Source organism: Glandiceps talaboti, chromosome 4 (genome assembly GCF_964340395.1).
Source record: "Glandiceps talaboti chromosome 4, keGlaTala1.1, whole genome shotgun sequence".
Taxonomy (NCBI): domain Eukaryota; kingdom Metazoa; phylum Hemichordata; class Enteropneusta; family Spengelidae; genus Glandiceps; species Glandiceps talaboti.
In genome coordinates, this window is record NC_135552.1 from 22,434,127 (window position 1) to 22,460,059 (window position 25,933).

General features: G+C 36.4%; 2 protein-coding genes across 2 annotated transcripts in view; both read right to left on the reverse strand.

The window, feature by feature from the left end:
• LOC144433588 (CMP-N-acetylneuraminate-beta-galactosamide-alpha-2,3-sialyltransferase 4-like) overlaps positions 1-12,670 on the reverse strand; it is a 34,745-nt gene extending 22,075 nt beyond the window's left edge. The window contains exon 1 of the mRNA XM_078121911.1: positions 12,410-12,670. The gene's annotated coding sequence lies outside the window, so the exon portion shown is untranslated. The remainder of the gene's footprint in view (positions 1-12,409) is intronic.
• A 4,482-nt stretch (positions 12,671-17,152) lies between these two features.
• LOC144434057 (BET1-like protein) lies at positions 17,153-24,144 on the reverse strand. Its single transcript, XM_078122509.1, has 4 exons — positions 24,114-24,144; positions 23,674-23,765; positions 22,375-22,431; positions 17,153-19,741 (listed from the first exon to the last, which is right to left on the reverse strand). Exons 1-4 carry the CDS (start codon positions 24,142-24,144, stop codon positions 19,568-19,570), a joined length of 354 nt encoding a protein of 117 aa, XP_077978635.1. The 3' UTR covers positions 17,153-19,567.
• Between the last annotated feature and the right edge of the window lie 1,789 nt (positions 24,145-25,933).

Consider the following 25,933-nt stretch of genomic DNA (forward strand, 5'->3'; position numbering starts at 1 on the left):
TCTCCTTCATTCGAAGATAGCAAGTCGCAATAATGTCAGAGAGTGAAACTCAAAAAAAAAAAGACGGAAAAAGTCGTTCAACGTGAGGTCGTCTGTTGCATGCAGTGACTCAGAAGATGCACTCGACCAGATTTACATCTTGTTCCTTATATTAAAACATTTACTGATAAAACGGCAGACCTCTTTTTGGAATATTTGGTGGCCCTGAAAAACTATTAAACTAGGTACGCAATTTAAGATCCACTTTCAATAATTGTGTTCGCATTGTCTTTGGTTAAAATGTTGTTTGATATAATTATCTCATTACACACTGACACTAGCGTTATTACGCAATTCATTTTGAAGCGACAACTTGCTATGGAAAGAATGGCCCTGAATTTCGACATCAAAATCCAAACTTCAATTATTTCCATTGATAATGACAAGGAGAATTCACAGATTTCACCTTTTCACCTCATAAAGTGTTGGGTGTAGGGTAAAGAAAATGATTATTTTGTTGTGTTACTTATTTGAGAAAGCACCATCCAATGTTTTTTTATTTAAAAGTGTTTGTTTTTTACATTAGGCCAGGTAAAATGAAAAAGCTGTTCAACCTACCCATATATTTTTTTGGTGATGGGCAATATATTCTCATGCGGGCTTCGCATTTGTTTCGAAATTAAGGATATTTCTTTATAGTACATGTAACAATATACATTTGAGTCTATTCCAAATTATATAATATCTTATACAGTGGTTTACTTGGCTCTGCTGATGCATACAAGCATGAATTGAGATTAAATTAAACTGTTGCATATCCAATGTGAACTGAAAAGAATTGAGCAAAGGTTTACGACCATGGGAGTGGGCTGAACAGTCATAGGGCCATCAAAGTCTGAAAGTCTTGAAATGTTTTGCTCTTTATTCGGGATTTTTTGGAACCAAATTAAACTTCAAGAGAAGTCATTTACCAAGTGCACATCCGCAAAATATCTTTCAGCTTTGCCACAACAAAATACACTTCCAGATAATATGTAATGTATAGCATAATTGTTTCAATTCTGGTATTTTATTACCATATTCAAGTATTGTAAGACTTTAAATTATGTCTAATATGGTTTGATATTTTATGCCTCTAAATGGCCTCCTACACTGTCTTATTTTCATTTTTTCACCTTTGGAGTAGTCTCTCCAATCAGTAGCAGTCAAGGTGATAATTGTCTTTCTCCCAAAACAAGATGGATGGTGTCTGGCTAAGTACCTCCCTGTATAGGTTAGAGCTAATTAGAGACATCTCCGTATGCGTGTGAAATCCACATCCCGTGGAAAGTAATCTCATTAGAGTATTATTGTTGTTGGCTATCTGTTACTTTAATGTATCATATTGTACCATATGGAGAGTGAGAGGAGCAACAACATTTGTTTAACAGTAAATTGTGTACATTTCCTAACTGTAGCTATGCAGACAAATTACAAGAGATAGCATCAAGACGACTGAATAAGTTCTATCTAAACTCGACCTGAAATATTTTGCTATCATTATAATGGTTTGTTTTATCCTTGTCAAGCATTGTGAAAAAATGAAATTCTACCTACCTACCCAATGTGATGGGTTAGGTTGCCCGTTGACCAGCTTTTTTATTTTTTCTAGCCTTACATATGATATTTAATTGCGTATGCTAAAATAGATATTATGTAAATTGTATGCAAATTCATGTAAATTAGTCATTTTTCTAAGTTTTAAATACACGATTGCACCAAGACAAAGTTCTGCCCCCACTGGCAATTTGGTCAGGCTACGGCCCTGTACATACATACATTTACATACATACATACATACATACATACATACATACATACATACATACATACATACATACATACATACATACAAAATGTACATACATACACCAACTATCAGGTATGATATCGCATCGATTAAACTTCTTGATTTCAGTTATGTGGAATTTCTTTCGCCCCTAAAACACGTATGTGAACAGGAAATATATGTAATGGTGACGTGACATGTGTATACCGTGAACTTTCATAATACAAATAGTACCTTGCCGTGTTCACATCGAGTTACAGATTACTTACATTCTATCTCTGGCTCTCTGATTGATACATCCTTGAATAAACCAATAAGAAACATCACACACTACACTCTCAGATAGCAAGATTGAAAGAATACACTTTCTACATTTGTCTTAGTGAAATGAAATATAACATGACACCATGCAGATATCAAACGGAGACATCAAAACATTGGCGTCCGCGTGTCTGTGTCTAGTTGTAGGACATTCAATTGGTTGATTACATTCACACTAAAATCAGCAAGAAATTGGCCAGAAATCTTAGAGTCTGTAGAATGTGCACTTTCCCAGTATTTATTTGTGCATAATTATGTCAGTGGCCTGCAATGGTCTTGAGTTTATAAAGAACACGTCCTCCTTGTTATTGCTCATATTAATCGTTAAAAAATGCCAGTTGAAATATATTGACCTTATTCTGAAAATTCAACGACAAGAAATTGATGAGAAATCTCGACTAACAACTGTTATTCCACAAAAGCATAACCCTACACGAAAGGGTACATAATGAAACACAGAATATTCCAACAGATAATGTGTTTACCTGTTTGTGTCGATTTGTAAAGAACTTTCTAGACATTTAAGAGGACTTGTTTATCGTCGCAAAACCTATCAGGATATCCCGTGGTTGGTCACACTGCATATTCATGATCCGTTTTGGAAAACTGCTATCCACAATCATATTTAGTAAACCATCAGGTGAGAAGTCATATTTACGCCACAGTTCGAGGCCACGCTCTAAGTGTTTGCGTCAATATAATGTGAACACATAACCCAGTCCCTCTTGTTGAACATAATCGAGACATTCGTCTGTATGCAATGGTGAACACTTATCATGTCGTTATAAAAGCTATGTCGATATTGATTGTGGTAGACTAGCCTTGTCTTTAATTATAACAATCTGACAAAGAAAACTGGCCTCATAAAAAAGGCACTTTCAAAATGTAAACTGCGCATGCCTGAGTGGACTGACAGGAGACTCGGAGGAGGGGGGGTGTCCAATCCATGACATCAAGTGACCAAGTTATATCCAAATTCAATTTCCATATTGTTCAATTAATATTAATAATAATCTATGTTTTTGTGTTATGACTATTTTTGTACTGTCACTGCAACTCAATAAACTGGCATTTTTAGCATGTGAGTAATTTTTTTCTGGTCAGTTGCAATCATGCCTTCAAGGTTAATCTGAAATTTCTGGAAAAGGGTAATGTTGAAGACACATTAAAAGAAAGGGAGAGGGGGTAGACACTTATCAAAACACTCGAGCTGAAGGGGCACCACAAAACTGAAGCAATAGGTCAAACCAAAATTAGAATAGAAATTAGAAATTCGGTCCTAATTCCTATTATACTTGTAAATCTTCAACAGAACACTTGGCCATTAGATGTCAGGGATGTGGTTGAATGACTGTCAAAGTACGCCGAGGGGGTGGGGGACGATGTCTGTCACGTGACACGCTATCGCTTCAGCGCAATGGAGCTCATTCTGTATTGATACACTGTCGAGTGCACTTCCTGCTTACCCCTAGCACTGTCTACTACTGCATACAAATTCACTGATGACAACAGATTGACAAGGTACGTACATTTTCACGTTTCATACCCTTTAAAGTCGGCTTTCCTTTTTTTGCCATCGTAATTTATTATGTTTACTAGTATATTTCATCGCCAAATCAGATCGAAAAGTATTCAGCGACGTGACCGTGTATACCAGTACCACACGCGTACATCTAGTAACACTGAAGAGATGAAATGTGACACCCTAGTCTCGGTTACCTAGACTCTCGCCGCGGGGGCGCTATCTGCCTATGAGACCTCCCCAAACGAGAGTCTGGGAAACCACGTTCCAACTACCCCGCGAGGGAAGTATATTTCATCCAAGCTTAAAAGTGTGTGTGTGTGTGTGTGTCTGTGTCTGTGTCCCGGGGGGGGTACTCCCATAGAAAGGGTATATACGTATGTACCGCGGTTTTGACCCCCCCCCCCCTTTTCGAATCATGTAGACTTTGGAGTCTTGACTTTTAAAGCATATTTTGAACAAGGTTCTTTAAACTCCCATTATTCAGATATAGCATGAACTCTTTATCACCCATCCATTCATTTGGCTGAAATGTAGCTGCAATAATTGTAGCGTCTTGTTGCGGTTTTGTGGTTTTTTTCGTCTGTTTTGGTGACTTTTTAAGTTTTAGTGTTTAACCCGCACCTAACGCTACAATTCCTAGTGCAGGAATTCCGATCAGCTTATGCGATGCGGATCTGCATCGCACGTATCAATCCCTATTTTCGCCAAAATATCGACCTACCTACGGAAAATCTGACATTTCCTAACCGCAACACTTCTTAGGAATCCCCCGCAGCACAATCGACGCCCCGATCTGCCATTTCCCCCGTCAAAAACGGCCGCCGAACATGCGAAACTTGACAATTTTGAAAACGAAGGTCGTTGATCACGCGATACATTTGCCGAGATCTCGTAGCCGCGAAAGTTTTCAAAATTGTCAAGTTGTTTACACACACACTAAAAAACCACAAAACCGCAACAAGACGCTACAATTATTGCAGCTAGCTGAAATGTAGACATTTGACCCCTGTTTCTGACTAAAATCTAGATTTTTGACCCCTACTTTTTGAAGAGTTTGTGGTTGTAATTTTGTCCACCCGAGTACCCCCCCCCCGTGTGTGTGTGTGTGTGCGCGCGCGCGCATGTGTGTATGCGCGTGTGTGCGTGTATGTGGTGTGTGTGTGTGTGTGTGTGTGTGTGTGTGTGTGTGTGTGTGTGTGTGTGTGTGGATGCAAATACCACCAGCGGCGACACTGTATAGCCTCAGACCACACTCTTTTTAGTGGTCTGAGATATAACCGAGATTATGTGAGTCACGGGTCACGAAAAATCCATACAAAAATGAGTAATGCCTGTTGCGAATTCGTGTGTTACCCATATTGTTTTGTCATTACTGCTATATATTATGTGATTGATCGCCTTCGCATACCCTTAACACACACACTCTCTCTCTCTCTCTCTCTCTCTCTCTCTCTCTCTCTCTCTCTCTCTCTCTCTCTCTCTCTCTCTCTCTCTCTCTCTCTCTCTCTCTCTCTCTCTCTCTCTCTCTCTCTCTCTCTCTCTCTCTCTCTCTCTCTCTCTCTCTCTCATACACACATACATACATACACACATACATACATACATACATACATACATACACACACACACACGTACGTACATACATACATACATACATACATACATACATACATACATACATACATACATATCAAATTCTTTTATTTCCAACTTACATGAACATAGCATGTACAGGTAAAGTATTTACATAATTCCTTTACAGAATACACACACAATACCTTGCAGGAAATCATACTGACTAGTGAACGAGTTTCTCTTGGTCACTTATGACAAACGTTCACGTGATATCTGGTTGTTATAGTACCTACATCTCAATCTCCAAATTTTGTAAGAACCTATTATTGAGCTGACACTACAATATTTGGTGATGGATTTGGAATTCCTTCTATTTAAACCAGCTTTGATCAAACCACTTGTGACTTTATGATGTACATTTCAGAGACTTCCAATGACAATAACTATTATTTCTGAACGAAAGCCTGTAGTGTTTATTTCTAGTGAGAGTGGAAAATATTTGTCGAACTTCTTCTGAAAACACAATGAAATATGTGCATCAAAGGGTACGGACACTTCAACTAATATTGCATGTTTGTTCTGTTTATCGATGATTGTAATGTCTGGTCGTTTATGCTGATGTTCAAAAGTTCTCATATGAGCATCAAACATTTCAGGTTTTAAAACCGTGTCTTTGAATGTCTCCTTGCCAGGATTACTGTTCGCGATTTTACCGAAGATTAAATCAACTATTCTATTGTGTCTTTGTTGGTATAGTTTCTGGAATTTCGTACAGCCATTCAAAATGTGAGATACTGTTTCAGTGGGATGATTGCATATTTTACATGATTTAGTGTACGACTCTGGATAGTACAGGGTCATGAGACTTTCGCACTGCAGGAGCTGTAAACGACCTCTCGCGACAAATGATCTCAGATTATCGTCAATCTTGTGATTGTTGAGGTAAGTGGACGATACACCATGGTTTACTTTCCCTGCCTCTCGAGTCACTCTTCCCTGTGAAGATTTCGCCTTAAACTCGGATTGATATTGCTGCAGCAGCTGCTGTTTAAATGTTGTGTAGAATTTGTCTGGCGAATCGAAGGTTATTGACACTTCCTCGTCTACTGCCATTTCGTAGAGGTATTTATCGTCTCCTTTAATCAAGGAGATGTGCTGACGCTTGCACATTTCATGCAGATTTACCCAAATTGACTTTGGCCAATTAACTTTGGACTGCTTTGCTATGTTACCGGTATTGTTGATAACATATCCTGCAAAATTCGGACAATCCTCGTCGTGTACAGGTATAGCTTTCCGTTTCTCCATATGTAGCTTGAGTGAATATCGTGCTGCCTGTCGTACATTTGGATCGTCGTTATTCAAAACAGACAAATAAAATGAAAGGCGTTTCGCATAATACATAACGCGAGGACTGATTACCCCTAATCCTCCTGCAGATTTTGGAGTGAAAAAGAATGACCTTGTGGAAGACGAGTTCAAGTTGAACCAATGCCTTACATGTCCGACGATTTCATTTTCAATTTCCATTAGGTTCTTCTCTGTGAAGATTAGATTTGGATAGTAAAAATTCAGCTTTGACATGCACATTACGTTGACAGCCGAAAGTTTTGCAGAAGTTGGTAACAGGGATGCGTCTATCTTTGTCATGGTTTCTTTAAATTCCGATATAAGTATATTAACTTGTTCATTGTTGCAAGAGTTTTCAATATTCATTTGGTAGCCGAGATATGTATACTCTTGTTTGCGCTCAAAAACACATTTCGTCCCAACCCCATCCCCAACATACATACATACATACATACATACATACATACATACATACATACATACATACATACATACATACATACATACATACATACATTACTATTATTTTGTTATTTACTGTCTGTAAATTTAAATATCAGTTTGTGTCTGAAACTACGGATGTATAAGCTTATTGTTACAGTTTTGCAATTAAGAATCCTGGTATCAAAATCAATAGAATAAGTGCACATTACATTGTAAATAGGAGTCCTACTTACATTGTAACTCCTTTCCGAAATCATGTTAACCTACATCTGGCATATTCACACAAAGAACGAGTCCGTGCGGTCTGATGTCTCTTGCTTGTTCTAAGTTCTACCAGGATGGGGTTGGGACGAAATGTGTTTTTGACTCTGATGGTTATATCACAATGGCAAACGTTAGATGATGCTCTCGGCTGGTGTTTAATAATCATACATAGTTGTAGTAATTATCACTCGAATAATTGTAGGAAAATTGATTGACCTTGTACAGTCTGTAATTATTCTTAGTTTAATTTCGCTCATGTTTTGAATACATAAATTACTATTTATATCACAATGAACCCTTAGGTAGATGGGAATAGGTCATATTAAACCATAGACCCTACACTCGTAGGGTCTATGATTTAAACGCATTTAAAGTCACGAGCACACAAGTAGGTTCTATCTGTGTATTTAAATATCAATTCGTGTCTGAAACTACGGATGTACATTGTTTCGGTTTTGAAAGGATGCTGGTATTAAATTAATCAATAAGTGCATAATAGACGGAGTCCCTTAAGGCCCTGTCGAATAGATAGGCTTTGTTCTATCTTATCAACCGAAAACATACCCGGATGTACAGTGACATGGACTGATGACGATCCAGAATGTCAAAATTAATCTCTTGCGCTAGTTTTAAATATTTATATTCATTTATTATTCTTTATCAATATTACTCATAGTACATTAGTATAATTATTGTAAAACAAATTATTAACGTAGAGTTTGACCCTCAAACGTCTATGAAAATTCGTAATAATTATAATCTTAAAATAAACGTGGCAAGGGCGTTGTAGCACAACTGTTGCGGGCAAACTTTTAATTTCTCCATGATTACGTGGTCTTGTTGCTAGGCATATTTGCATACATTTTGTGAAGATAAGGACATTTCACGCGCCCTTCATCGGGTGTTTGATACTAAGAAAAACATTGTCACCCGTATGCCTGCATGGAGTTGCAATACATTGAAATGATTTATTTCATTTAGAGTAAATGTAGCAAAAAATGCGATCTTGCTATTGAAGTGTTGCATATGGAGTTTTTTGTTATATGCTGCGTGGTTGTATCAAACAGAAAAAAACTTAACAGTATTGTGAAATTCACTGTATCATCAGTGTTAAACGAAAACCTGGATGACCATATCGTTGATGTTACAAAGAAAGGAGAACCCCGCTGTACACAACCTCTGTGCTAAACGAAAACATAGACGCTAAACAAGACACAGATATACATATCTTCGATGTTAGATGACGTACAGGAATGATCCGACATCTAACATTTGCTGCCTGTCTAAATCCGTCTTTTAGTAAGCCTGTGAAATATGTGTGTGTATTAATCCTGCTGAATACATCTGAGTACTAGAGCTATTATTTCAGCACGTAAGATTTGACCGGGTGTATGGATTAGTGGCTGTTTATAAACTGAAATCCGATACTGATTAAGTACTTCTTTCTTTCGTGTAGACTATTTGGTGGTTAATACCTATTGTCTAGCCTTATTCTTCAGTCTAAGAATACGTGTACATGTATCACAGAGGCACAATTGTCCCCTTGTCTCGGTTACCATGACTACCCCTTGATCCGATCGGAAATGATTAAACTGTGCGTCATGTCTTGAGGTATATAATAATGATAATAATAATGACGACTTTTATTTCAAAAAGAAAAAGGGTGACCCTGTTAGGCCCAGCCTAATCTTCCCAGGGGCCCTAAAGCAAATGTACACAATACAACAACAAAAACAAAACAAAGTAACACACATAAAAATTGAAAAACAATAAAAAGTATGAAGCGTAAAAGAGATAAAATAATCACAGACAATGTAAAAGGTTAAAGAGATTCAAATAAGTACGGATTTAAAGATTTTTTGAAACAAGTTAAATTCGTAATACTGATAAGGTGAGAAGGTAAAATGTTCCAAAGTTTGGAGCTTTCAAAACTAAATGACTGAGTAAAAATACGACAATTTGGAAATGGCAAATACAAAAGATTGTTGGTGCAGGAACGGGCACTCATTTGAGTATATAATCATTTCATCGTCGTATTAAAACCATAGCCTCTTTTACGGCACCATCAAAAGGATTTTCATTTTTTATTTTGATTCGTCGAAGAGAAAGAAGCTCTGGGTTGTGTGAATGTCGAAAGCAAGCTACTTTTTGTTCGACTGTGATACTGTAAAAACTACATACGATGATAAGTCCTCGGACCAAAGATATTGCCTCTCTGAATAGTAGGTGTTGAAGTTATAGAAACAAATAGCAAATTGTATCCGGCATATCTCGTACCCAGAACACATTTTTCAGCTGGCCAAACGAAGAATAATGCCACACTTGGCTTGGCAGCGTTGCCATAAAAGGTCGAGGGGGAGTCGGTAACGGCGACGATCTCATAAAATGATCTTGAGAATCATTAAAACACAGAAGCCTCTTAGATTCATCAAAAATAACTTTTTGTGTTATATCTCAAAGTCAGTTTATAGGTTAGAGCAATATGAGATTTCTCTTTTGTAAAGCCCACATCTATTTGTAAAAAGATAATTTAAATTGACCAAAATATTGTCTCCTCAGCACCCCCCCCCCCCCCGCTAGTTCTGCTAGTTACTTCCCCAAAACTTCTCTGGGCATATAATAACACACTGTGCATAAAAAGTATGTCTACTTCGTCTGCACAAGAAACTGCGTTCTCAATTTGCGTAAAAAAACGTCGCGCTTCATTTATGTACTTCTGTCTAATATAGCCTGTCAGATAAGGAAAGGTGTGTATGCTTGTGCATTATCCGAACGCCCAAGGTGTGTGAGTGGCTGGTAGTGTGCTTGACGCAAATGGGAAGTTTCTAGGCATGTTTAGGGTCTATTTGTGGCACGTGGGAAACAATTGTATAGCCGTCTAGTCTCCTCCCACACACATTTACCAACACGTCCGCTCCTCTGTTTGTTTGTTTTTTGCAGTTGAGGACAAAATTCGTAAAACACAAAATAGTATTACAGATAATCCATATTTACGAAATGAATTCCAATTTATTTTGGCGCCATTTTATAGGGGGTGTGTATGTGGTCTGCAGTTAATAGTAGAGATAAGTAACAGAGTGTTCGTATCAAAAGAACCCACTTTCGTATTAAATGGAGATGGTCCTATGCATGGGGATTCAATTACAGTATAGTCATATATAGTTAGTCAGTATCTTTCTCTACATAATTATTGGTGTGACAGTGTAGCGACCTTTGGAAACAGTTCCCCCAAGGGACACAGGGATACGTGAGCTTTGTGTATGGATGGATGGATGGATGAATATATGAAATATTACGTTCCGAACAATGTTGCTACTTTTACTCCCTCTTGCTTGTTGGGGTGGATAAAAATAGATAGAATACCATTACCAATTCCATTGCTACTAATCATAGTATGTTTTCATTGTATTAAGCCTATGAGTGTACGGGGGAATACATATAGTGTGCTCATTTCGAAGCAACATTATATTCTTATATGTAATATATATATATTCTCAAGTATAAATCCTATTGGATACTGATAAAGTTACTCTCCTGTCAATCACTGGTTAAGACCATATATAGTAAGGTACAAATCTTATAATCCAAGCAAGATTACGTCTCCATGTGTTCATGCAGATATTACTTGGTTTAGTTCAGTTTAGTTGTGTTCAGTTATGGATTAGGATATCCGACGATAATAACATCCCACCAGATTCTGGTGTGGAAGTGATCATTTGCATCCCTCTATAATTGTCTGAGCTTTGTCACAAGATGAAATATGTCTGTGACTGTCCGGGTGAAAATCACCCGTTTCGGAGTAGAAAAAAAAATAAGCATCCAGTGATTCAGAGTGGCATTATTACGAGTTGTGTAACATTACTTACGGGTTCACCTTTTTCGTGTGTTTGGCGGTGATATCAAATACATGTAACACAATATTGCTTGAGAATGGACAAGGTATTCAACTTGGACGTGGTAGCTAGTGAAGCGTATATGCCGTTGCCACGCAGCGCAGTACCAGCCTATTGCACCAACCCATTACTTATAGAACTGCATGACTAGTGGTGTGTTTGGAGTCAATACATCATTCACGGTAGCTGTCGCTGAAGGTCAGATCCTTGTCATGATTATTTGAAGACAATAGATTGCAAACAAAAATGTCACAAACATATCGTTGCCAAAAATGACCTCGAACTATGCTATTCACTTCACGTGTCGAATCTAAACTACCATCATGGTATAATTTCAATGAAGGGTATATCTTTAGCACTGAAAAATTCCCACACATCTCATATGTGGCGTAGCTATGGGACCGTGGACGTATATACAGAGCTATGTACATAGGGGTGTGTAATATTTCATAGATTGTTGATTTCCTGGTCTACAGACTAAATATAACAACCTTTTGACTATACATTCCTACCTGTAAGGAGAAAAGAGAAGGGGGGGACATCGAGTAACGATCCCGTATAAACTCCTCTGTATGTCTTCTTCATGCGGGTATGTTTTTGTTGACAAATATGCATGTTTTGTTCAAATTTGAAAGAAGATGTCCCCTATGTCCACCCTAGTATAGTATAGAGAGTGATACATTTGTAGCAGCAGAATTCGTACGATATTTTCCTAAGAAAACGGCAATCTAAGCAATAATACGTGCCCATGTGGCTATGTACGGATAAACTACTTCCAACACACGTTACGATAGATAAAGTAGACTATGCAAACTCTACACTATTGCAGCTATGGAATAGCTTGATGGCTGGGTATAACTGCTATAAACACAGCGTGTTTATAATATAGCCGTATCTTCCCATTATGTGGAAACACCCATCGAAGTGCCCCATGAAGAATGCTGTCGTGAGACAATCCACACATATATATACAATGTACTGTCGTACAAATACATGCTTAGATATGTACCACTCCCGTCAATGTGTGATAAAGAATCAATATTATTCGCTTTTCGTGATCACGTCACATCTTATTAAATCATATATTATATGGTCAAGTCGCAATGAGGAAAAACAGCGTAAGTATTGTCCCTGTGTACGTATATAAGGATATCGATGCACTTACCGCTTCACTGTGTTAGATTGACGTAATGGTTTACGGATGCTGTACTAAATAAAATTTAGACTTACCTATATAATGTTTGTCAAAAACATCCCAAAGAGATACAGGTTGTATCGCCTGCTAAGGTTTCTGACAGAAAGCCTTGGATAAATGGATGGAGACTAGAAACTGAGGAATAGAGGCAACATATGGGTTGGGCAAGGTTGATTTCCTGCGTCAATTGTCCTTGCTTTCATCGATAACTATAAAACCAGATCATTTCAGAGAAGCGATTCGTCAAGAGGATGTGAAACTTTCAACGCCGGATCAAAAACCAATGTCGACTCTGCCACAGTGATGACCTGCACAACTACGTATCGTGATCTGTAAACACACGCGGTTATTTCCCAAGTAAGGCTGTCTGTCATTTCTCAAGATACGTCACAAGAGGGCGTTAAATACTGCGTTCAAAGACATGTTTCTGCAAAAAGCTTCAGTTATAATATATTAGGGGAAAAAATAATATTAGTTTTCTCTCCCAAGGGAAATTTTAAAAATGATACGGTGATGCGGTATTCTTTTTTAGGTTCCATTATACTGATCAATATGATTATACACTGAGAAAATAAATTGTAATAGTAAAATATATATGTATATATATACATAATGTATACAAATACCAGATACTGTAGATTCAATTTAACATAATCAAAAATGACTAAACCTGTACATATCTGTGTAACACTTGTGCATTATATTGACAGTGTTATGTACATACATCACACGCCATGTACGTATACACTTCAATAACTTGAAAACGCCTCAAGCAATACTTTCATATTAAAATGTACATGCCAAGTACAGTATTTACTCTGCCCATTGTTTTGGTTTTTATGTAAAATGATACGTGGTACAGTGGTTATTCACTTCATGCATTATAGTCAATGTTATGCGTACAATCTTTGGACAATTAATGATGCGTACAATCTACATCAATAGATGAAGCTTGCCTTTATAAATTAGCATGATGATCATTCATTAAAAAAAAAACTAGCTACCAAATTTATCATAACCATTTATACAATCAAATGTTCAAGATACGGGTAACAAAATGTGCAACATGTTTTCATTTCACAGCTGAACAAAATGTACATCAGTTTATTTATCACTATTGATCAGTTTTTTAACCACTTCATATTTACATTTTTATTGATGTAGTTCACACATATTACATCATCTGAATATACAATGAGTTACGAGTATTTCATGTATGTGTCATTCTCTGGCATTAATGATAAATAAGTACATGTGTACCAGCATTTCCATCGAGTACATAAATACTAACATTATGAAAACTGAAAGCTTTCACATTAGTATACTAGTAAACAAACCTTTCTCTTGAAATGTCATCGGTTGAGTAAACAAGACTAATTTTCAGAGACAAGGCTACTATATAAGGATCCGGGTCATTTTAAAACTGACGCACGACAAACATAATTCCTTCGTTGGGTGGGGGGGGGGTAAGAGTTCATTTCGTCTTGCATGCGTCAAAATCGCAATAAGGATGTGTAATTCTTACTTAAATTGAATCAAACGAGACAATGCTATTTTTCTTAATTGTCTTGAAAAACTGACAGTCAGAAACTTCGCCGACATGCATGTTGTTCTAAAATAACCATATGGCCAGGTAACCCACCTGGCCTGAGGGAGTGATAAATCAATAAATCAATCAATCGATCGATTACTCGATTAATCGATTACATGCTCGCTGCACCCTGTGCTAATGTTTAAAACAAACAAGGAACCTATCGGTCAGAATAGCGGGGGGGGGTTGTTTTTGTTTTTGTAACGTGTAGAAGTGGTTCTGCTTTTAAACTATGCAGTTTTGTTTGACAAAAATAATAAAGTTCGCGCGGTTAGTGGTTTCATATGATGACTCACACAAACTATAGAACACATTTCACACAGAAAACTGATAAACATTGTACTTTTTTTTATAGTCCACTCACAAGGACCAAGTACAACAATGAACAAGAAGAATTTAAAGCCAAATATAGAACATATGAAGTAAAAAGAGGTACACCGATTCAGCCCTGTGGTGGCGTACGTTACTAAATCGCAAAGTGACCATAAAAAAAACACAAATATAATCTATACATACAAAAATCACTAAAAGCAGAACAGTGTGGGTATGGTTTGAACAAATTTGAATAACTAGGCATATTTACATATATCTGTTTGACTTTGTATTCGTGTACGTGTCTACCCATAATATTGTGTCGCGTATATCTGTAATACACACCATTGCTTGGCTGTGGAAAATAGCTATGGATGTGGTCTTGTCAGTGCATGTAGATGTAAGATGCACATGAAAATGTGCTAAACATATAAAATGACGAACCAAATTTCAGCCCAATTGGCCCATTAGTTTTGGCATGGGTATACAACTGCATACTAGTATCACAGATTTTGTCCTGGTGAAGATTTTAAAATCCATTTTACAAAAATTCTATTTATACCCCTAATTTGCATATTAATAACCCAATCAACTTGTCCTGAACAAACTTATATCTGCTCATCCCAAGACACCTACACAATAAATTTCAACTCAATTGGCCCAGTTGTTTTAGAGGCGAAGATTTTAAAGCGTTTTTTTTACCAACAATTATATTTAAGACCAAATTTGCATATTAATGACCCATCAACTTATATCTGCTCATCAAATGACACCTATACACCACATTTCAGGTCAATTGACAATGCAGTTTTAGAGAAGAAGATGAAAGTAGAAAAGTTGACGGACGGACGACAGACGACGACGACGACGACGACGACGACGACGACGACGACGACGACGACGGAGAATCAACCCGGTAACAGTAAATCTAAAAATGGGTTGGTTTCGGTTATCCGAACCCACTTAGTTTTTCACTGCCGACTCTAAACCTTTTTTACGTATTTGAGAAAAAATAATAAAATCGCGAAAATTGTGAATTCTCGCAAGAAATAGTGAATGCGGAAACTTACATCAACTTAAAAAGACAATATAAAACTGTTCTTCCAATCTGGCTCTACATCTGATGGGAAGAAACCAATAACACAGAGACCATATGGAAAAGAACGGAAAATATAACTACCTGAACTAGACACTCACACATAGAAAAAAATCTACCTACCCCGTTGTCATGAATACAAGTTCTCTTTACGTTGAGGTATAGGTCGAATGACGCCCTCAATCACATTTTATATATATATTTTTATACAACTTGATTCTATTGTCTACTATTTTGATTCTTTCGTTTTACTATTTCGTAACATACTTAGTAGAGACTTAGTAGAGACAAAGGCTTTTTAACTTGAAAACGGACCCTTTCCCTGGACCATTTCACGCTCGATCGAAGTACTTGTCTGTGGTCGAAGCAGGACTTAGAGCCCCAACGATGTAAGTTACTTTCTATTTATCATATAATCCTTATTACTGATGAACGTGACATTTTCCAGAAGAAGATTGAACAAGTATTTATCACCTTTTATGTGTTTTTAGTCAAGTTTCTTACACGAAGTCTACCCTAAACGTATTGTACTGACTTTGTGTTTCCCATAGACTCTGTAGGGTATATGGTATTTCTTATCGAATCACAGCTTCTTGAATTAAGCCAGTCTAATCTAATACACTTGGAATGGGTTATACTTCCATGGTTATTTCTTGCAGTGTTTGACACTTTGCCGTTACATAAAGCAACTTGGACCCCGCAATCGGAATTACACGATTTGTTTAAAGCCTTACTACTTGTACAGCGTAGTACATGAGTACACGCTACAGACACTTGTGACCCGAGATATGTTTCAGAATGTAACAAACTCTCGATCATATTGACGTGTTTTGCAGATAATATTTGTGAACGAACTAGTAAAATAAGATGCTTTTATTCTACGCGTCGTGCTGATATCCTTTCACCTCGGGCATATAACCCAATATCATGGCAATAATATTTAGTCTTCGATCCATTAACCACGAAATACAACTTCGCGGTTCGTGGAATTACGGTCCTTCGCCTGTATACGCACATGGAGCCCATAAACCATGTTATAAATAAATAGAATGGATAGAAAAATAAATAAATAAACATAAAATATGTATAGGTAAATGAAATTATTAAACTTATACGTTTATACGTCTCTGGTTTGATTGATCATTTTATCAGTAACACTGCAAACCGTTCTAGAGATGTAAACAATTAAATTATACCACACCAAGTGAAAAGACAATGTCTCTAAAAGTTAACAGACGAAATCCATCATGAAGGCTAAATGATCCGGTCCATTTTACACTAATCACACCCTAAACTACACCCCAGTTTTAGTCACGGTTCTTCAACTAAAAACGCACACCCAGAAAGGCAGCATTACCATAATTAAATCAATAAGTGACACCCCCCCCTCTCCAACAGCTGAATTGAGTCTCTACAAATTACTGTACCGTTTTGAGTTAGGGGTAAATATTGATTTTTTTTGACAAATGTACTTGATATCTTTATATAAGTTACTTTGATGATAGACAGTGGCTCTGCACTCTGTTTTAATTTTGACATTGGTGGAAAACAAAGTGGTATACATGTACCCAATTGTTGAATTTGATTTTTGTATGTCAGATATATGGCTGAACACGGACAAAGACATGCACACACACACACACACACACACACACACACACACACACACAGACAGACGGACAGACAGCTAGATAGCTGGAACCCCATTGTAGTAGCTCCTCTGTACTAGACGATTGCTGACGGGCAATAACGCAATACAGTCACTGAGTGTCATAGAAGTTTCAGGTGAATTTATTGAGTAGATACATGTACATGGTAAAGAAAATTGGACAGTGATGTAAATATTACAAGTGTAACAGAACAAAAGTAAACAGATTGATTTAGAGTTGTGAATACATTCTAAAAGTATTTGGTAAGATACTTCATATTTTACACGACAGAAGTGTGTCATTGCATCTTGATATCTATTGTTTTCCCATAATATTTCAGATGATAATAATACAATGATCTTGTTTTTGAATAACAAAGACCTTTAAAAGTGTGGATGATTGATAATACACTTTTTTTTCATTAAAGAGGCACATCACTCCAGGAAATAAAGGCATTATCATAAACATTCTGGAGTCATTTTAAGTTTTAACACCATATAAATTTTGCGTGATTGCTAAGAAACACCAAATTGAATCTTGTGATGCACTTATTGTCCTCGCAGTGGTCCAGCTTTGTCTCATGGGTCTTAGCAGATACAAATGTATGTGTATTAGATGAACAGTAAATATTCATGGCTATTTATCTGAAGGTAATAAGCTCTTGCTGGTCACTCAAAGTGACATTCCGAAACAAGAAGTTTATAAAAATGCCTTTATTTACTGGAGTGGCTCCCTCTAATAAACTTCATGTGTTTGCAAATGATCGCATTTACAGTATAATAGTTGTCTGGGTGTGAACATCAAGTACACAGAACAAATTCTAATGTGTACACTGGAATGAAAGGTAATGTTGAATTAAAGTTAAAACTTAAGCAAAAAAACTTGTCGAGCAGATCTATAGAGAAAGTCTTAACTTATCAACTGATACGATAAAACTACCGTAATGCAAGAACCTGGGATTGAATTATGAAAGTGTGATCCAACACATTGCCAACTGTATGTACACTACAGCATGCATGTGGGATTGAAATAAATCACATTCAAAACATAGCATTTGTGGCAATTAAGTTTTTTCACATTGTTATTGCCAAATCTGTCTAAGTCAAAAGTAAATCCAAATATTTTCCACATGGAAAATAAAAAGTGCATGTCATGGGCCATTACAAATATTGCAAACTTGCACAATTCTTCTAGCTTTTGTGTTTTGGACATGACACAATTCATTTCAAATAAAAAGTCGCCAGCTCACTTTTTAAGTTATATGCTTTTTTGCCCTTTACATTATTTTTGTCACTACGGTATGGCCAAAAAAAAAAGAATTGTTTCTGGTTAGGCTCAGGAGAGTTTGTCTAAAATGGTGCAACGACACCAATTTTTTTTTTATTTCTTATTTTTTTTTATTCTCAACCTGTCACTATTTATAATGGTTACAGATCTTTTTATTTAATACTTTAGAGCAAGTTTGTAAATGGGGCAGATGTCATTTCTTTGTTCATGATTGGCTCTGCAGTTGTCTTCACTGAGTAGGGAGGGTTATTTTCGTGTTTTCCCCTAGATCTGCAGACTGCATGGGCTGGACAACCACAAATAGAAAAGACCGACACAAGGGAATTTAAGTGATGCACACGCTGACCAGAAACAATTCTTTTTCTCTTTTTGGCCTAAGCTTACACACTTACTACACATAAAGATGCAAATCTTCTCTTGTTTATGTTCTTTTCCTGATGAGTTTAGAGTATGGATACGGAAGCTATATCATCATTTTAAACCTGATATAACAGTTATGATACATATATGATTTTTTGCAAATACTGTATGTCTTCAACAGAGTAAAATGAAAGAAAGAAGTCCTCTTTTACGTTCATTCATAACACTACAGGAATTCAAGAATTACTTAAGAAAAAAATTACATGTAAGTAAGGTATGGCAGCTGTGAATTCTCACCATGTACAAATAACATCAGTGGTAAGTGTCACTTGATATTTACCTTTCAATTTTGTAATACGGTACACCGATATGTCTTAACACTATTCAATCATGTTGTCGTTTGTATTTACAATTGTTTTTAAGAACAATCACCTTCAAATCCAGCACTTTATTCTCATCACAAATACTGTAACTTGCTAACATCTACCTTAGAGTATATCAGTCACAGTACATTGTACGTGCTTTCAACACACCAATGTGTAAATATATTACATCAGCCTCAGTGCCCCAGAAAAAAAAAGTTTTTTAAAAGGGCTGTCAGGAAGTTGACAAGGTCATTTGGGAAGGGATACATGTACATTTCGTTGATTCTACACTGGTGTTAAAACCTGGCAAACATGTACTTCTCCAGAGTTGGATCCAGGTTTGAATAACTGTAGGATAAAAATTTCAGACATCTGTACGTTGGTCAGTTTAAAGTCGTATCCAGGTTCAAAGCATTTGGAATTTGAACAGTATAAATACAGTTTTACTGTTGTGGTAATTCATAGCCATCTGTATTTAAATATTATGTACAACACTTCTTGGAAGTGACTTCGGATTGCATCATCAGTTTGACCTATGACCTTGTAAGAACTTTCTCCATCAGTAAATAAGCGACAAAGAAGAAGGCAACCAGGAAGAGTGTGATGTAACACATGAGTTTTCTGTTTCCTCTGCCAGACTGAATCATTCCTTGTACTCTCTTAAAACTGCCACCTAAAAGTCCTTGTGTACTGTCAAATTCATTGTCCTGTGAAGAGAGAACAGATCAGTCAGTGAAGTTAAAACTAGCAGCCGTAGTAACTCCTAATTTCTTTAATGGAATAATCCACTTTGCCTTCAGTGGACTTGTACTACTATCAATGATGGGTGATAAAATAACACCTTGGTTAACTTAGGGGTGAGATCAATTGCTCAATGTAGTGATGGGATGGAGGATACATGGGCAAACAGAGATAGAAATGTTTAGCTTCTGAGGAAATGGAAAAATTTTCGCTGTAGTAAATGCATGGCACTGAAATAAAGTAAAGTGTAAAAAAAACTTTTCAAAAATTCCTACCTACCAACCCTATTGTGAAATCAGGTGTTTTCTTTTTTTTCTTCCTTTTTTTTTTTTGGGGGGGGGGGGCCTCATAAAACTTGAAGTAAAAAAATGTTCCACTAACATGACCGACACTATGATTTTGTGAGCGACTATCATATTATATAACTGGTATAGCGTTCTCATTTATATGATCTCTATGTAAATAGGCAGCCAGGTTAAGCTGCTTATGACAAACAGCAGTACAGATTTATACTGTTTTTGTCTATTATGGTATAAATACTGAAATCAGTGCAGCTGTCAGTCACAGTGGTACCAATCCTCACAAGCTGATACATCTACTAGGCTTCCGCTTTCTATTTGTTATTTCCATGTAAAGGTATATTAAGTGGTCACATAAGTGACAATGCATATAAAATGACCACACAATGAACAAGAATCAACAAATGTTGAATATTTCATCTGATTTTGGTGTAAACAGATGAATTCTTTTCCATAACAAACAGATTAGGTAATGGATACTCTCCGACTGTATAGAAATAAAACAAACAGTTCTGTTGTTTTGGAGAGGTGGGGCATGGCACACATGCGAGGGTAATTTTACCAAACATCAGACATTTTGATAAAGAAATTGAAGACAGACCTTTTAAGATTACCTGTCTTCATCTTTGTCTTACAGTTTTTTTATTAAAGTCATGTTTTTTTCTAATACCATTTCAAGTCTCATAATATTTTTAGTCAAGTTTCTTTCATAAAATACTATTAAAACTTCAAAATAACACTTTCTTGTATCACGGCCAAGGGTTCTTATTACTTATGAGTAACGTTTCACATGTTCAGATTGACAGGTTTCATCAAACTATCCATTTGTTGGCTTTAACGTTAATTACTATTATGTGATATTGAAGCATGGGTCTTAAGACTTAATCTGGCATTTGTGATACAACGTATTTAGGGATGTCGTCTAAAGTTAAACCTGTTGCTAAAAAGACAACATTTCACTCTGATAGTTGACAAAGCCCCAGGACATCAATAAGCCCTGGAGGGAATGAAGCAATCTGATTAAAATCGGATGAGGTGAAAGCAGCTAAATGCTTTATTTACCTCTATTTCCATCGTTTTGTCACTCGGAACAAAAACAAACGTCACAAAATGATGGAAATAGAGGTAAATAAAGCATTTAGCCGCTTTCACCACATTAGATTTTAATCAAATTGGGAATGCAGGTACATGCAGATTCATACAAGTAATATCTAATCTGGACACTGATTTCCAGAACAGCTGTGAATAACAAACAACATGTCCTCGTAAACTTGTCATATATTTATATCATATCATAAAAATAATATTCCATTGAGCCCCAGATATTTATTCTTGGTTTCAAAAAATGTTGGGTTTGCAGTACCTGCGAAAAATTGAGTAAATTCATACGTTCTACAATTCTTTATAAATCAATTTGATGAAGTCTCTTGACTAAACTTCACACCATAATATGCTACTCTTTTTTGCAGTTTTTCATGTGCAAACAATTACAAATCGATCGTTGTAACAATAAAAGAATTATCAATATGTACAATACCCTGGCCTGTAGTTCATTTTTTACCCTTTTCCTGATTTTTCAAACAGAATGAAATATACACATTATATTTAATAACTACTAGGTCATTGAATTCATAGTTTCTTTAATCAACGGTTACTAACAAACATGTTTACAGAATTACTATCATAGTCTGTAACCTTAATGAGTGAGGACTCTAATCAAAGTCATATTCCCATCTTTTTCCAATCGATAAAAATCCATAATTGTTTTTCAGTGTAAACAGAATGTTGGGCTAGGATTAAAACTTAGGTGTGAACAACAATCGTCTAGGAGTGCTAGAGAAAAAGTTATCCGTATCAAATCAATGATCCTATCTAGTCCTTATGGCTCTACCGATCAGATGGCACTAATGTGAGAACATGGGATTAAATAATGGGCCTTTAAAATTAATCTGTCACAGTTCTTAACATGATTCTGTTTGTTCAGACTCCTTTGTTAGAAATGATGGCAAAATACTAGAAGTGAAAGACACTATAGACCATTCCAAAATGCACAATGTACAACTTATAGCCCAGAGACTTGATTATCTGGCTTACCAATGTCATTCACCAGAACAAGTCATGCAAGTTATGTCAAGCCAGAAAGCCAAGGTTCTGGTCTATTGCAGCTAAGACAGTCTAACTGATAGTGATATCCCTAATAACCCAGACTTGGCTATCTGGTGAACGACATTGCCAAACTAGATAACCAAGCCTCTTGGCTACATACAACCTATCTGAAGTAAATTTTTGGATCATCTTACCATGCCATTCAGGTACCTGTTCTGTTCTTCTGTTTCTTCTTGAATATCAAGTGCTATCTGAAATGCAGAATAAAATGCAAGTGTCAGAATTAACTATGATGTGAATGTCAAGTTAACAAGGACATAACTACTGTGTGAACAATTCTCTTACTAGACTGTGAGATACATGTATGCTATGTCACTCTGAAATGAGGGCACTATCACACAGCATTTCTTACATAATATTCTCACATACACACAAATCCTGTATCTCTTACTACATAGTCATTTCAGATCAATAGTATTGTAATGACTACACGAATTCCCATTTCTATCATCAATAATTCACATTCTAAGTTCACAATTTCTGAAAGTTCGTCTTGCATAACTGAAAATTTTTAGGCCTAGGATACACATACATTTCATAAATGTACAGTTCCTCATCCTATAAAGAAATCACGGAAGATATTATATCAGTGTTTCTGTTATGCTTTGTTCCAGTGTGTATTGCAGTGTGTCAGAGTGTACACTGGGTAAATCAATATGTACACACATAGCTGTTATGTAAAGGTCGTCAAAATGATGCCATGAGAAATTCATATTTTGACAACCCTCTCCAAACACCATTTTTGCATAATTGGAAATGGAAAGTATAAAGTTCTGCATATTGTTGGTCTTGGATGTTGAAACATCTACATCATAACTTGTTATCATCTTTACAAAATATTTAGTTGCACAAATAAAAAACAATCTACTGATAACATCAACTTCACAATATGACATCAATTTATATCAAGTGATTATTAGAAAATTTGGGAATTTTGAAAAAATTATTACATTGACATACATATATATACACCTGCATGTGCATACACCTAAAACCATAACCATAACACCCTTTATGCTTTGTCTGTCATCAATTTTACACGTATGCAAGTATTAAATAAAAATAACTATCTCATACAAAAGGAACACACACATGTTTTCAATGTTCGGCATGACAGCAAACACTGAACATCTCAGAAAATTATGACAGTACCAGTCAGGAATAACGATGCTGGTCTATTTATATGATATTTTACCCATGTCACACCATACTAGTATTTAGCATGGAAGTATCTTAAAATATAATTTAGAGACACTATATTCCATACATGTACTAATTTGGTTAAATATATTTCAAGAACTACCGTGTTGGTGTTATAATTATAACATGTAATTATTTCACCATCGCCTTCTTGATAGTAGATGTTTGGTCCTAAATTTATCACAGCAGAGATGATAGTCAAAAGATGGATAACAAAATGGTAGCAAACATACCGATTTCAGTTGAGACACCTTCGTTGCCAAGTTGTCTGAAAGTCTGTTGTTTTCGGCCTCTAACATGTCTTCCGTAGTGACGGCACCTCGGCCTGAAGAAATAGAAGAAGGGTCTGTCATTTTCAAAAAAGGTGGTATTGATTTGACAGAGTTGGTAGAAAGGGCTTCGCGTGGCAAAAGCGCTTAGTACCACGCACTTGTGTCTTTTATACCGGATTTATGTAGTGACGCAGGTGTGGTAACAGCAGGCCGAAAACATTGTTTTCGACGAGTGTTCACGCACTGAACACATGACGCGTCAAATGTGTCTACCAATCACAGGCGGCTGCACAGTACGATACGATCAGTCAGACAACCTCTACTCAAAGCTATCTTATCTATCTGAAAATGAGAACGTGATAAATGGGACAGAGTCCTCACAAAACGTTTGGAGAACTCACCGTTGGTTCTTTTCTTTCCCCATTCCGCCATGTTGGATGAGTTGTCAGTTCGTGTGTTTGTGTATGCGTATCTCCAGGAATCCACGGAGCAAGAAAGACGTGTCACTTTGACAGGTCGATAGGTCAACTTAGTTGTGAGATTTCGTATGTTTTTTATATACAATACTTCGTGTGCTCTCATTCGCCTCTCTTACGAGAAATACTACCCAAGGAGAATGTACAGGGCAGGGCCTACGAGACAGCAAAACTAACTGTAAATTATGTAATATAAAACGTTGTTCACTCAATATTTACTATATTATATCTTTTCCATTTATTTATATTCATATTTTAATCAAATTAATGTCTATTCAGTGCGTAAAAAATGTAATGATATAAGCTTATGAAAATGACTCATGTGAGTGCTGATAAGACAAGAAGCGTTACAAAGTTCCATTTAACCACTTTTTTTCCCTTTTTTTTAAAGAGTAAAGTATTAAAAGTAAAAACTAGAAAGGAATGGAAGAGAACTTGAGAGGAGAGGGGAGAGTACTCTAAAATCTACTCTGCATTAAAAGTACAGGGAGCGCGGGCATTAAAAAGCACAGGTAGCCCGGAAACCATGTATACAAACAAACACACAGACAGACAGACAAACAAACAAACAAACAAACAAACAAACAAACAAAAACAAACAAACAAACAAACAAACAAAATTAATGTACATGGGTAAATGAAATGTCATTTGAAACTCATGGATAACTATCTATATACATAATTATGCATATACAGGCATGTATACTATTGAAATAATATTACCTTTCTGTATAATTTATACTCATCCATGTTTGTATGCTTATGGCATGGTGTATCCCCGAGACTGACTCACTGAGAGAGACATATAGAGCCAAATGTATCTAGGATAAAGACACCGGGGCACCGGAATTTGCAAAGAGAAGGGTCGGGGCTGGGGTGAGGTGAGGGAATATGTTTATATTGTTCAGAGTCCCACAAACAAAAAGTCTAGTCCCCCTCTTTAACGTTAATAAAACCTTCTCGGAGTAAACATTGGAGTAATGTCAGTATAATTACTCCAAGATAAACGTTGTCCTAACTTTCATTTCATTATGATGTCCCTATTAAAAGGTTAAAGCAGCCTGACTGATCTATCAAATCTTTATGATCAGCAAGGCTTGTGGTAAAATGATAAACAGTAACTGCATGAAACGATGTATGTTAAACTGGAACCATAGACTTTTTTCTTTTATCAAAGCCCTAAGATCGGCCTGTGGCCTCCTCCAAGGCCAGAGCCGGCATTCCAATGCCTTTAAATTTTACAAATCAATTTACAGAAAAACTTGGAATGTCAATTGTCTAAACATGACTATATGTAAATTACGTGAATGACGCTTAGGTCCGTGAATTTGAAACAAAAGAACGCCCTGTGGACAATTGTTTTCCAGACACGCTATCTAAACATGTAGAGTCATGACAAAACGTTGGTACGTATGTATTGTCAAACTTCAAAATAGCATTAATTCGAACGTTTTCTTTCCCCAGGACCCTTTTGTCTTCTGTTTCCTGTCTTTCATCTTGTTATCTGTACACTTTCCATCTTTTTTCTGACATGTAGCCCTTTTCTTTAAGAACAATAAAACAAGAAGAAGAAAAAAAGAATTTGCTCAAGTATCACATGGACATGAATAATGTGTGGTGCTTGTGCTCCCAGTACAACTTACAACGATGATTGCCTCATTGTCACCTCATTCTCGCAAACCAGAGTTATTATTTCTTCCACTACACTTCGAAATAGGGACCAATAGGGACCGGCTTGTTAAGGA